This window comes from Schistocerca gregaria, chromosome 2, assembly GCF_023897955.1.
Source record: "Schistocerca gregaria isolate iqSchGreg1 chromosome 2, iqSchGreg1.2, whole genome shotgun sequence".
Lineage (NCBI taxonomy): Eukaryota > Metazoa > Arthropoda > Insecta > Orthoptera > Acrididae > Schistocerca > Schistocerca gregaria.
In genome coordinates, this window is record NC_064921.1 from 445,906,018 (window position 1) to 445,919,732 (window position 13,715).

At 38.5% G+C, this 13,715-nt stretch overlaps 1 protein-coding gene across 3 annotated transcripts in view; it reads right to left on the reverse strand.

Annotated features, from left to right (window-relative positions):
• LOC126325417 (myeloid leukemia factor) overlaps window positions 1-13,715 on the reverse strand; it is a 135,999-nt gene that overhangs the window by 45,924 nt on the left and 76,360 nt on the right. For 2 of the 3 annotated variants that reach the window (XM_049995172.1, XM_049995174.1), the window contains exon 6: window positions 4,156-4,227. The exons of the other annotated variant lie outside the window; for it this stretch is intronic. In XM_049995172.1, coding sequence (XP_049851129.1) covers window positions 4,156-4,227 — 72 coding nt within the window. The remainder of the gene's footprint in view (window positions 1-4,155; window positions 4,228-13,715) is intronic. 3 annotated transcript variants of the gene reach the window in all.

Genomic DNA, 13,715 nt, shown 5'->3' on the forward strand with positions numbered 1-13,715 from the left:
ATTTATCTGATGAATCCAACTACTGGACTCTTGATTGCAAAAGCTAAAATGGTGACTATCTTACGAAGTTAAGAAAGTTCATCACCATCCCAACAACAGAGCACTGATGATAATAAATGTGTAAAAAAGTGATGTAATTGTTGTGTGTGTATCATTAAGCAAATATCATCCAGTATCCATTTACTAAAGAGTTTCAGTTTAACTACTACAGACAGGTGTGGTACCAAAATTGCAACAAAAACTGTATTAGCCATCTCACATGTTGGAGTTGTCAGGCCCTTAATGAGACTTGTATTAAAAATTCACAGTGTGGTCAAGGTACGACCTGTATTTTGTATCTCACTGTGTGTTTCAATCAAAGCTTTAACTCTAAATTCAAACACTGTACTGTTTTGGAAACAAAATTTTTCACTTCTACCCAGAAACATGGCCTTTCTTAATATCTCTTCATTTATTTCTAAACACTGAAATCACTCTTCAAGCACATTATTGTGCCTTTTCATACACATTTTCCTACAGACAGATTTTTGCACTTCTCACAGGGGCATGTTTTTGTGCACATTCTAATCGGACTTTCTTTTGCTTTTTCACTTGCAAAATTCCACCGTTGCTGCTTCATTTGAATGGATTTCTTGCTGCTATCCCTCTGTTTCTTATTTGGGAGTTCATTTACTGGCTGAAGACAAAGACACTCTTCCTGTAACTTTTGGTTATTTGATTGTAGATAATCCACACATTTATTGCTGTCACATCTAGGATATTACAAGAGGCATGCACCGACCATCTCCTACAAACAACCTTTCCAGGTGAGGAATTGTTCCACTCTGGTACAGTCAGAAATTGACGTACACATTTATGGAAAGTACTAAGTGATTTATGAACTTGGGGGTAGTGAATGTAAGATCAGAAGTGGCATTGGAAAACATGAAATGGGGTCGCAGAGGCTATGACTTTTAACAAAATTTTAAGTAAAAAAAAAGTGTGCACAGGACGCATTTAGCATACTGAATGTGGAGGACAGAAACAAAATTGAACCACTAAATGGATCATGCCATAGTATGAGGATTTCAACCTATACAGAACTGGAAGGTTGGCACTATTTTGGACAGAGCGGCAGCCAATGAGCAACCAGCCAGATGGGGGTGGGAGAAAAGGGTTACAGAATGTAAACAACTCAACATACAGACGAGTGAGTTAAGAGAAGAAGCAGTAACAGATGACTCCTATCAGCAGCAACAGCAACTGACACTGGGACAATTTAAACATAAAGTTTTATTGTTACTGCTTGTGATTAACTGTTTGTTAAGGTGAGTAACAAGTAAGGAGGAAATTGTGTTTAATGTTGAGGAACAGGTAGTCAAAATCAAAAGTGAACCTTGCAACGACAGTATGTTTGAAGACGGATCTTTGTAGGAAGTCAAGGTATGTGGTATATATTCAGACAGTTGGCAGCACGACAAAATTTGCTGGCTGCTCACTTTCTCCTCCCATTTAAATTTAAGACCATGATATCAAACCCTGGGAATGTTATTGTGTCTACTGCAACACCACTGCTCCAAACTGTCTTAAGAAGAGAAATGTTCTCCTGCTTGCTTTTAACATGGCACATTCATGACTTAAGGGTTATTATTACTCAAATAGTGAGCTTCAGCAGCCTTTAGTTCACAGTGTGTATTACATATGCACCAAAAAAGAACTTTGTTTCAACAATACAATAGATTGTTTAAATCACCTCTACTGCAGAATGTGTTGCAAACCACAACAAAATGCAAAATCTCATCCCAAGGGGTTCGTGAACATCTTTGTTAAGGTGCACAATAAGCATCCCATCAACAGCACACAGTAGGGATTACAGATGCTGAGCAAAGGAACACTGCAGCTAGGAAAACCTAGTGGACCTATATTTACTGCCTTACTGAGTTCCAGTTAAGTGTTGAACCTCAAAACCAGCACACCCACATTTTGAGGCAGTATAGAATACACATCAAGCACACATACCATATTACAAAAAATTAGACACTAAGCAAAAACCCACCATAGCAGAAAAGCTATTATGTCTACTCGATCTGGAGATGATGAAACTGAAAAAAATGATGAGATAAAAGAAATTACTCAGATCATCAAGAGAGAAAAATTTGTGATGGGAGAATGGAATTCAAAAGCAGGAAAAGGAAAAGATGGAAATTTCTAGAACATGTACTGAGGGAAACAAATGAAAGAGAAAATATGCCCGATAGAATTTTGCACAAAGCACTATTGAATCAGTGCTGATACTACACTTAAGGACCATGAAAGACATATGTATACATGTAAGAGATTAAAAGTGAAGAAACTGCAGACATGTAGCAAATTGAGGAGTTGGGACATGAATAATAATTAACTGTGTAGATTTTAAAGGAGTAATATGCAATGACTGACTGAAAAGGGTAAAAGAAAACTACAGAAGGCAAGCTGATAACTGAGATGAAATACTGAAGGCAGCAAAGGATCAAATAATCAAAAGGAAGCCCAACGGAAGTTCTTTGACAACACCTGAGATAGTCATTACGAGGAAAGAGAAAATATAATGTAGCAAGTAATGGTTGTAGTAGGCATGTACAAGAAAATCTGGACAAAACGGAAGCACTTTTATGAGCACAAGAGCTTAGATGGAAAGCCAATACTAATTAAAAAAAAGAGAAAATAAAGGTTTTTGGCAATCCACTTAACGGATGCTAGTTCATAGTCCCTATCTCCACCCCCCCCCTTTCTTCAAATATTCTTGTTTATTTTTAATAACACTATTTACCACATGAATGGCAAAATATCGTTGCAGGTTTTCTCCTTACAAGAATGTTTTTAGGTGGCATTCCACCTTACACAACACAATCTTGTTTTTCCATTTTAAATTACTTAATCTACTCAATGCAGTCTAGGCACACTACATATGCACACATATTTAATGAACTCTTCATGTAGCTCTCCTTAACTAGTGACTGTACATTTGGGCAGTTGACTTCAGCCATGCCATCATTGTGTCTTCTTATAAACAAATCAACTTTTACAAAGACAAGAGCTTTATGTTAATGGGCCACTATACTTGGCATTTAGTCTTTGCACCAGAAATACTATGTTGCTGCAGTCTTAAGCCATCACACGTGGTTATTTGTGTTCCTCCGACTTCATTAGTTCGTGATTTAACATATGCATTAGCTTACATTATAATTTTCTATTGAACATTTGTTACTACTCTGTTTTGTTTCAAACGGTGTTGTAGCCAATAATATAATTTTATGGTATATTACACATTCTGGAGATGAAAATTTTAAAATTCTTGAACCTAGGTCAAAGGTTCCAATAAACCTTCACTTACAACTGGTTGGCTGATTTTCTTTTTCAACCCCTCCAAAAAAACTATCTTTCAGTTGCCAAACTTACAGTTTGGATTTCAAAGATAATATCATGAAAAAGAAAGAAGCACACTATCAGGTGGGGAAAAAACTACTGCAAGAGGGATTTGACAGAGCACTAAACAAACCAAGTGTAAACAAGCACCTGGAGTCAATTTTATTACCTCAGAATTATTGAGATCTTAGGGAAAACCACTGAAGACAAAACTATCCCATGTGATATGGAAGATATGACACAGCTGAAGCACCCTGTTGCTTCAAGAAGAATGTAACAACCCCAATCCCAAAGAAAAGTCACATGATTTCAGGTGCTAATATTACATAACTATCAGTTTAACAAGTCAGGTTACAAAATACCAGAACAAATTATTTACAGAAGGAGTCTGGTACACACTCATCATACGGATGGGCAGTTTGGGCCATACAACATTACAATGCAATAGATGAACTACAATTCGTATAAGTAGATGGGTTAAAAGCAAACCTACGCTCACGGTGTTAGATTTAGAGAAAGCTTTCAACAATATTAATTGAAATAATACATGCTTTAAAAATCATCATCAGTAGTAAAATACTTTAAGCAACACACACACACACACACACACACACACACACACACACACACACACACACAAAATGTTAGTTGTCAAGTATATTCTCTTACTATTATAGTTAAGCCACATTAAGAACAATGTTAACAGTCAAACAAATTAAAGGCAAAGCCAACCAGATCCACATTAAAAATTTTCTCAAGGGAAACCCTTACCGAGATGGAGATGGCAGCGCTGGATAGTTCCTGTGATTATTACTGTGATAGGGACGATTCTTGATGCGAGAACTACAAGTAATAAAACACGATAATCAAGCAACAAAACAAAATCGAACAAAAGTTTACATGCATAAAGAAAATAAATTAAACCACAACATGATTCTATCATACATTCTAAAGAAAATTTACAGAATGCAAGTGTAGTAGCCTTTCGTGATAGTGGACTACCAATCCAACTGCGATCTAAGTATCTAAATCACAATTCTTTACTGCTTGTAATTAAATACAAAAAAGCAAATGCTGACAAGGTTCTTACATGCAAATTCAACCTCTGGTGCTGCGTATTTTCAGTAACAAATGTTTGCAACAGATTCAGAATAGCTTAACTTTTAGTATACTTATTTTTCACACTTCACTTATGTAAATCCACGGTAAATCACTAAGGCTTTAATACAACAACATGTAACACAGAAAAACTATGCTTTGTTTAATTTGATATTTGGTGATATTTCATGCACTAACACTGCACTGAGAACTGTTTATGACAGATGGAGGCATGAGCCAAACACACTTTAAACACTTTAAAAATATAAGCCCAATATTACACACAGTCTTAAAATTCACTACACAAAATTTTACAACAGATCAAGCATGTAATATGGCGATTCCCTGTGAAGTGAATTGGAATGATGTATTCCTTCGAAGAACAAGTCTATATGCTTCTCATTTCTGCAGAATCCCAACGAAATTCAGTGAGAGCTAGCGACTCACATACGTTGTACATTTAAAAGTGCATATGATAAATGGAGAACAACTGGATCTTTAACACAACAGAAACATATCCAACAAAGTAAAGTTACTAAAAAGGAAAAGGAAACTGGTACTCTTGCCACTGTGGTCCGAGATCCTTGTGTTAGTTTGAGTCAAATCGCAAGGGAATCTGGCATGAGCCAGAGTAGTGTTGTTTGTGTTCCGCATCACCACTGCATCATCCTTACCATATCAGTCTCCCCCAAGAATTAAATGGTATGGATTGTATGCATTAAATTGAATTTGCCGATGGACTCAACTTCAGATTCAGAGGAATGACACATTTATTAATTTGATTTTATTTACTGTCAATCGATGTTCATGCCACCTATGTGACCTTCGTTGGCCTTCCAAGAAGTTATTGTTACACATCATTGGATTCGTCTCAGTAGTCGCTATCAGAGACTACCAAACTATAGTACCCCATTTAAAAATCAAAGTTGACCATCTCTCTGCAGCTGCCCACCTAGCAACAAAAACCATCATATTATGGCCTCTGCTGTCCCATGCAACTTTTGTCCCACAAACTTTTCAGCTCCTATCATCCTTTTGGAGTTATTTTTTGTGGCAATAGTGAGTCACCCTGTTTGTGAAATATATGCACAAATTTTGGCAAGAGGAGAGAAACAAGTGCAACGTAATAAACCAAAACATACAGAAAGGAAGAGGCTGTCACTTAAGTGGAAGTATCCATTGCCTCTAGTCAGCTATCTGTTCAACACAAATGTCCCTTGGAAAATCACACAGCCAATCTTCTGGGTTGTCAAGATCTCTATAAAGGGTGGAGAAAAATTGTGTCACAAAATTTTAACCCTGCATAGCTGATGCCAGTATGAACCAAAATTACTAGTGTCCTGTAAAGCTGGCAATGCACAATTTTTAAACTATGGAAACTGGCTGCCATGCGCTCAGATTGGTTGTGGGATTGCCCTCTTGTTGGATGCTCTGGACAACCCATGACCGTGAATGCTTTGCCTGCTGGAGATCGCGACGTATCAAGGCAGCCCGCACACACTGTGGTAGCGCGCCAGCTTTCCACTCTGGGGACCCTTAGGACGAATCCACCAGTATCCCGACACATCCACTGTAGTTTCATGATAAGATATACCAGGAACAAACCAGTCAACAGCTGTTAGTTCATGTACAGGAAGTCTTACAAATTGGTTGGCCCTGAAAAGGGCCTTTTTTTGTAGTTAGGACAGTGTTTACTTAAAGCACGAGCCCAAACTTGCGACCCTCTGATGTGATAAGCTTGGTAAAGTCGAATGGTGTTTTGCCGAACTCTTTCAAAGATTCCTGGCATTGCCCTGATATGATTGGTGGCATGTTGAATACAATCCATTAATTCCTCTTCATTTCTAGGTAGTTTGTGTCCAGGTGGGTGAACTATAACCTTGAAGAATACCCCTCACAGGAAAAGGTCCAATGGCTTCAGGCCTGGTGATCACGGGGGCCATGTCCTGCAAGAACAGGGCCATGTCCTGCAAGAACATCTTGCCATTTACCCAGCCATGCAGGCGCCCCATCATGCTGCAAACACATGCGTAGCCGTATGTCCAGGGAAACATCTTCCAGTAGGCCAAGTAGTGTTTCTTGCAAAAAGTGAAGGTAATTTGCCCCAGTAAGTCGAGGTGGTACACGGACTTTGCCTAATCAGATGGTCACCCACAATGCCTGCCCAAATGTTGAGCAAAAATAGTTCCTGGTGTCCATGGGTGCAAATAGTGTGAGGATTTCCCCTTGCCCAGTAATTAACGTTTCAAGTGTCATAAAGGCCATCCTGATGGAAGGTGAAATCGCTGATATAATACATAATGATGGGGAAGTTGGGATCTCGTGCAACACATCACAGATACCACTAACAAAACCCTACACTGTGCTCATAGTCCACTGTAGGATTTATGTCTTGGACAGGGTGGAAACTAAATGGATGCCCACCATCATCCTTCAAAACCTCTCACACTAACCGATGAGTGACCCGCATGTCGTGTCCAACACTTGAGTACTTGTCGTAGGTGCTTCCCCGAAGCGCACGAGAACAGTCTCTTCAAATGCAGCATCCTGTCATATTCCAGGTCTTTCGCCCATCACCATGATATCCCACTAACCAGCCTGTTTTGCCAAGTCGCCGGTGAATTGCTGTAAACGTTTTTGGGTGTGAATGGCGTCCTACTGTTTGTATCATTCCTCATACAATCGTCAAACTTCATGGGTATTATCATCAGCTAGTTCATAAACAAAAAGCATATCTTGTTCTCAAACAAATAATGTGCCACCAGCTTACTGTGTGCGTAGGTGCCTCAAAGCAAAGCTTACATGTAAATACCTCTGATGTGAGATGGAGAGAAACAGCAAGACCTACTTGACGTGTGTGTATCATCATGTGTGTGTATCGTGTTGGGGAAGTGACAGGGTGAGGGACATTTGAATCCGTGAATTGACAACCATAGCACAGTACATCAACTGATGAACGGCAACAGGGCAATCCCACGGTCAATCTGAACAATCCCACGGTCAATCTGAAAGTGTGGCGCTGAGTTTCTGTAGTTTAAAAATGATGCGTTGTCAACCTACAAAACGTCAGATTTTGGTTCCTACTGGCATCAGCTATCCAGGGTTAAAATTTCATGACAATTTTTCCTCCACCCTGTATAAGAGCACCTCCAAGAAGGGGAGGGGCAAATACAACTAGGGCCCTCTGAAGTGAAATGTTTGTGAAGCAGCTGAAGTCAGTCATATTATCAGTACACTGATAACTACTTCAAGATTACAGCCACTCCCTAGCACTATATGCCCTCACATCCCCAGACTGGGTTCCAAATTTCGCAGACAATGATTTCATGAAATGCTTCAGAAGATTGTTTCAAGACATGCTCAATTGTTTCTTTTTTCACCACCCTCTGGAGATCATCCACACATTATGGACAGGTAGATCATGTTTGTCAAAGGTTTGCCTCTCCTCATTCTTGAAACAGGTTAAGTCCCTCTCATCCTGGAGTCTGCTGAGTGATGGAGGTGCCTTTTGTGACATAACAAGTTGGAACTATTCCACTTGTCATGCCTTCCACCTCTGATAACCAGTATTTTTTCTTCCCAGTGATTATGCTAATTATCATTGTTTTGCAAGTATGACATGTACCAAAATATTTGAAAACTTTGATTGTGCTTTGCTTCCTCTAAACCTATTAGTCAAACAAAAGCAACTCCAGAGTGGAATATCAACAATACAAGGAAAGGGATAGGTACCTACTCACTGTAAAAATGCTGCTTCTGCCAATGCACTGACCTGTCTTTCCCCCTCCCTGCCCTCTTTTTCCACCCCCAGCCCCCCACCCCTTCTGAGATTTAGTGGTAAAATATTCTAGTGGCTCAATTGTCAAAAACTGAACACACATGAAGTGTGAAAACAGGAAGAGGTTTCCTGAACCGAGAAAAAATGAAGCAAAATAGAAACAGTGAATGGTCCAAGACTAAGTTGTGCAACACGAGTAACTTGCATAAACTATGATATCATGTTGTCACTGTGTTGGACTGCGAAGTGGGAGATTCATGTACAAACCTCCCTCATGTCCCACTTTTTTCCCCATAAAATCACAAACTTACTATCCAGACATTCATATACCTGCTCTCCCTCTGTAGTCTTGGCTACTGTCATACTTTACATTGGTTATAGAATGTGAGTCACAAGCTAAGACTATTACCATTGCAAGTCAATGTGATGCACAGAGAGAGTAGGCGAGACGTCACATGGACCTTTCTCACAGAACTGAAAAAAACAAACAAGTGTTGAAGTATACTACAACAAAGGAAATGAATTTTACATCTGGAGGTACCGTCCTTATACCTAGCTACTGCAGACAGACATTACACCATGATGCAAACAAGTCAATGACCAGGTGGACAATTCATAATTCTATGGGCGGAGGGGCATGAGGGAAATTTGAACACTGATCTCCCCCTTTGCAGCCAACACAGTGACTACATACCAATGATAACATGCCTAGTTATATCCATCAATGTTTCATACCTTCATCTTCGACCATTCACCATTCCTCTTTGCTTCTATGTTCATAGTTCAGTACACCTTCTTCCTATTTTCATACTCATCTGTGTTGACAGCCTATCCACTGGGTCACTGTACCACTAAATCTGAGGGGAGTGCGATGGCAAGTTTCTGTTCTCAGAAACTTACTTTCACTGTGATGAGTCCAACACTGTAATTAGTTTCCACTTCAAGAATCTTAAGCAGAAAAACATTCATAGTTGAATTTTTCACATCACGTGAGCTAGTGTACATTTGTGAAGGAAGTAACTATTCATTACAAAACTGGCATCCCAATTTTACAGTGAAGTACTTTATTTTACATGAAACTAACTTACAAGGTAATTAGCACTGAAAGTTCCATACCACCATAATTCTGTATTGTCAATTTTGCTATTCGGATTGTTACATTATGAACTTGGACACTGGACTACTATTACTCTATTCTTCCTGGACCACGTCGCACACCCTTCACCAACTGAAGCACTACGATTCTGAATAATTTATCATTATGTAGAACAATTTACAATGTTGCACCTGTAATCTTGAGTACATTACTACCAGTGCAGACAAAGTGATTCTATAAGCTTAGCTAAATTACTGGATTACCACTTTTTCATAAACTAAAATTTTACGTAACCGTCTATTAAATGATTGAATAACATCTGAAATAAAAATTTCTTCATATGTCTGTTTTTAAACTGGCATGCATCACTCCAAGTCCTCCAGTATGTGCCCAGTCCTGGCCAACCCAAAAAGCATAGACCATATGTGCTTCCAATATTCTCTTTAGTTAAAATTCTGCTGTTCACAAGAATGTGTGTATCTGTATGAACACGCACGCAGAATCAATAGTAATATTGATTACTTCCATGTGATTTCTGTAACTCAAATTAATGAATATTTGACTGAAATGTGTCACAGTTTGTGGGAGGTTTGAGCCATCATTGTCATGTGATGAATTATTTTTGAGTGTTGTGACTTTAAGTCCCGAGTGAATCAACTGAAATATTGACAAGTACGAGGTACTGCTCAAACGTTCCTGGAATATATATGGAGCTGACGAAATACAGCTTTTACTAGGGGAAGCTGCCAGGTGGCACCTAATACATGCTTTGAGAGTTACAGGCTCATTCGACTTTGAGCTAAATGATTTAATTTAGTTGTCACATGTACTTCCTCATTCTTACACGTTGCGGGTCTTGCGAAATTGAGATGATGGGTACCTAGGAACAACATGTTTGTGCAAACGTTAACACAATACGTTTGGAGAAGACACCTTATGTCACAGTCCAACTTTTAACTTGTTTTAAACAATTGCAAGATGGCACACAATCATTCCATGATGATTCCACTCAGAATGCCCATCAACTGTTATCACCGCTGAAAATGTTGCTGCTGTTTGGGCTATGTTGCTGGAAGATCGTAATCAGACCATCTCGGATATAAGCAATGTTGTGGGGCTGTCTTACGGACTGTATCAGAAGATTATGTCCATCAAAAGTAGTGCACAGGTGACTGGTTCCTCCGTCACGGCAATATGCTGCGATCACACACTGTATTTATCACCCGAGAGTTTCTGGCAAAAAGCAAAATGACAGCTGTTCCTCACCCGTGATAGTCAACCAACATGGCACTAAGTGAGTTCCTCCCCTGGACGAAACTCAAAAGTCCAAAGATTTTACACAATTGAGATTCAAATACAATATCAAATGGTACTAAACAGGCTCACAAAAAAATTAATTCGAAGGAACTTTAAGGTCATCATGAAAAGTCGCTGGGAGCTATGTGTACACACCCCCAAGTGGTCTACTTTGAAGGTTTTTGTGATAAATAAGGTAATATGGTATGCCAACTTATTTGTGTAAATATGGACTGTGTTTTGTGCCACACTTCATTACCTGGTTAGAACTATTTCCGATTATGGACAGTTCTTCATGAATGAATATTTTCTTAACTTTGTAATTCGTACGAGTACTTTTGCCACTGTACTTTTAGCAATCAGTAAGTGCACATGCTGCAAAATTGACTCTACAATTGCAATTTATGAGCACATTTGATAAACTGTACAGACATTAAAAATTAGTTCTGAAATAACACAATTTATCTATTATCAGAAAAATTTATTTGCTTATTTTACAAAGATTTAATCTTGGGTGAGAATCTCTAGAGATTCATCTTCTGAGAGGGAAGTTCGTATTACCCCAACAGAGAACTTATTTCTTCTTTGTGTGTTTTTTTAACCTACAGAAAAGAAAGAACATGTATGCTAAGTTTATGCATTAAGGGTACTCTCATTAAATTTTGTTTTTCAAAAAAATTACAGACTGTATTTCCATTACTGTTGTCAAAATTTACAAATCATAACCTTGCAGACGATACAAATGTTCAACACGTTAAATAAGAATAATTTGCTGAATGTTTGCAGCACATCTACTTCGGAAACGTACTGTTTGCTACTCACACTTTCCGATGGAAAATATCGACACACTTCAAATGCCACACAATTCAGCAACACTAACACTTATTTCTGTGGAGCAGTAAAACTTGTTTCATGTAATTTCATTCAGAATAACAATGGGTAATCATAGTTTTAATTATCACTTTTAAACAAAGTTATGTATTTAATTTTTTATTAAAAAAGTCTGTAGTGCATGCACATGATGAAATTGCGACACCTTTGTAGTATTGCATGCTGCTACAAGAGTAAACAAGAATGCTGCAGCCTGTTGATGAAATGGAGTATTGTGAGGTAATTCACTTCCAGCAGCAATGGAAATGTCACCAACCCAGGTGACCTTTTCAGCTGCGTGGATTGGCCTGACACAGTTTATACATTCCTGAAGAAGCGAAAAATGAATTTCAGCATGATCTTCACTTTATCAATGGGCTGCAACATTTTGTTTTGGAGATGGGCTGCACAATTTGTTTTGAATGCTCTTGTGGCATGCATTATGGAACTTTTTTTTTTTTTTTGGGTGGTACTTAAACCTTATGACATTTGTTGACTTTTCTGTTTTTGTGTCTTAGTATTGGTTAGGCAATTAATTAAAAAATGTATTGTTTCTTAACAATGGTAACAAAAATGCAAGCCAGAAGAGTGGAGATTTTCCGGAATGAGTAACACTACCAATTTCTACAAAACTCTTCTGTCTGCTACATAAGCCAGTTTACAATGTGTGGCTTACATTATATCTGGTACCACTTTCTCTTCCAACCCAGTTAGATCATTAATATAAATATTAAATTTTAACTATGCTATAACGCTTTCCAGGGTACACACTAAATTAGCTTTAGATCTGTCGATTTTGTTCCATGAAGACTGATGTTTTTAGTTCTATATGCAAGGAACTTCTGTATTTAATTAGAAAACTGGTCTGATATTCAGGAAGCTTGTATTTTGTTAACTAAATGACAATGCAGAACTGTATCAAATCATTTCTGGAAGTCTAGGTACACTGGGTCAACTTGCATTCCTCTGTACCACTCTGATGAACAGAACAAGCTAAATTTCACAAGATCTATGGGAAGTAAGAGATCCTTGTTCTCTAAAACCGTAAAGCTTGAGAACAGAACAAGTTCCATAATTATATGACAGAGATTGATATCTTTGGTTTAGGGCTAATAATGGTGTGTTCTGGGGTGTTCTAGCTAGCTGCTGTTTCCATTTTATGCACAATATTTCAACAATGGACTCTGTAGTCTCCTTCAGGTGCTGCAAGTTTTACTGTTATGTCTACTTGCTGTGCGACCTCCAACCAGATTTTGAAATCGCTGCTCTCACTCCGCTACTTGCACTTCACTTCAATGCTTTTTGTTTTTCAGAGTGTGTACTGAAATTATCTCAGCATTTCCCAGCTCCTGGTTGACGTAACAGCAGGTGAGATCTTAATAAATTGAGTTCTGGACTGCAAGCTTTGTTTTAAGAGAACCTGGATCCCATTTATTAGATTTTATCCACCTTTGTTTCGACAGACATTAATTGCACTGTCCCAAAAACTGTGTTTACACCACAATACTTGTCTCATTTTATTTCAAGTGCTCAGTGACAGATGGTTTGCTTGGTGGTTTTAGTTGGGGGTGTTGCTCATGTTCCATCTCTCCATGAGTGCTGTGATCGTCTGCCACCACTTAAGGCATGGCTCATCTGCATAGAATGTGGTACACACCCAGATTTCAGAGACCTAGATCTTCTAATATTACAAAGGAGACACTTACCTTAGATGAAGGGAGTAAAACACTGAGGATGATAGTTTTTGGGAGCTGAACTCCACTGTAAATAATGAGGTGAGACTGATAATTGTTCACAGTCTAGTTGGTGTACGAGCAGTGAGTAGAAGTAACTCAAAAATCAAAACTCACAGCACATGAAGATGACAGCTGTGTTGGTCATTAAAATAATGGGGATAAAATCTAAACAACAACTTGGTGGAACACCTGGAAGAATACCATTAACCAATTACACCATGAAAACCTGAAAGGTATAGGCCCGTAATTATGCATTCTTGAAAACTTGAGTGACCTGCGGAAAACTTGACTGACTGTAGTTTTTCCTCGGCAGCTATACTTTGTCATTTCAGTGACCTATGATAAATCACTGCTAGATGAGAGCAATTTCTTTTGCATAATCTCTCTATTAACTCACAGCCATCTCATCTGGTCCAATTGTTTTCCACTGTTTAGTAGTTTACTTGTTTTCCATCTC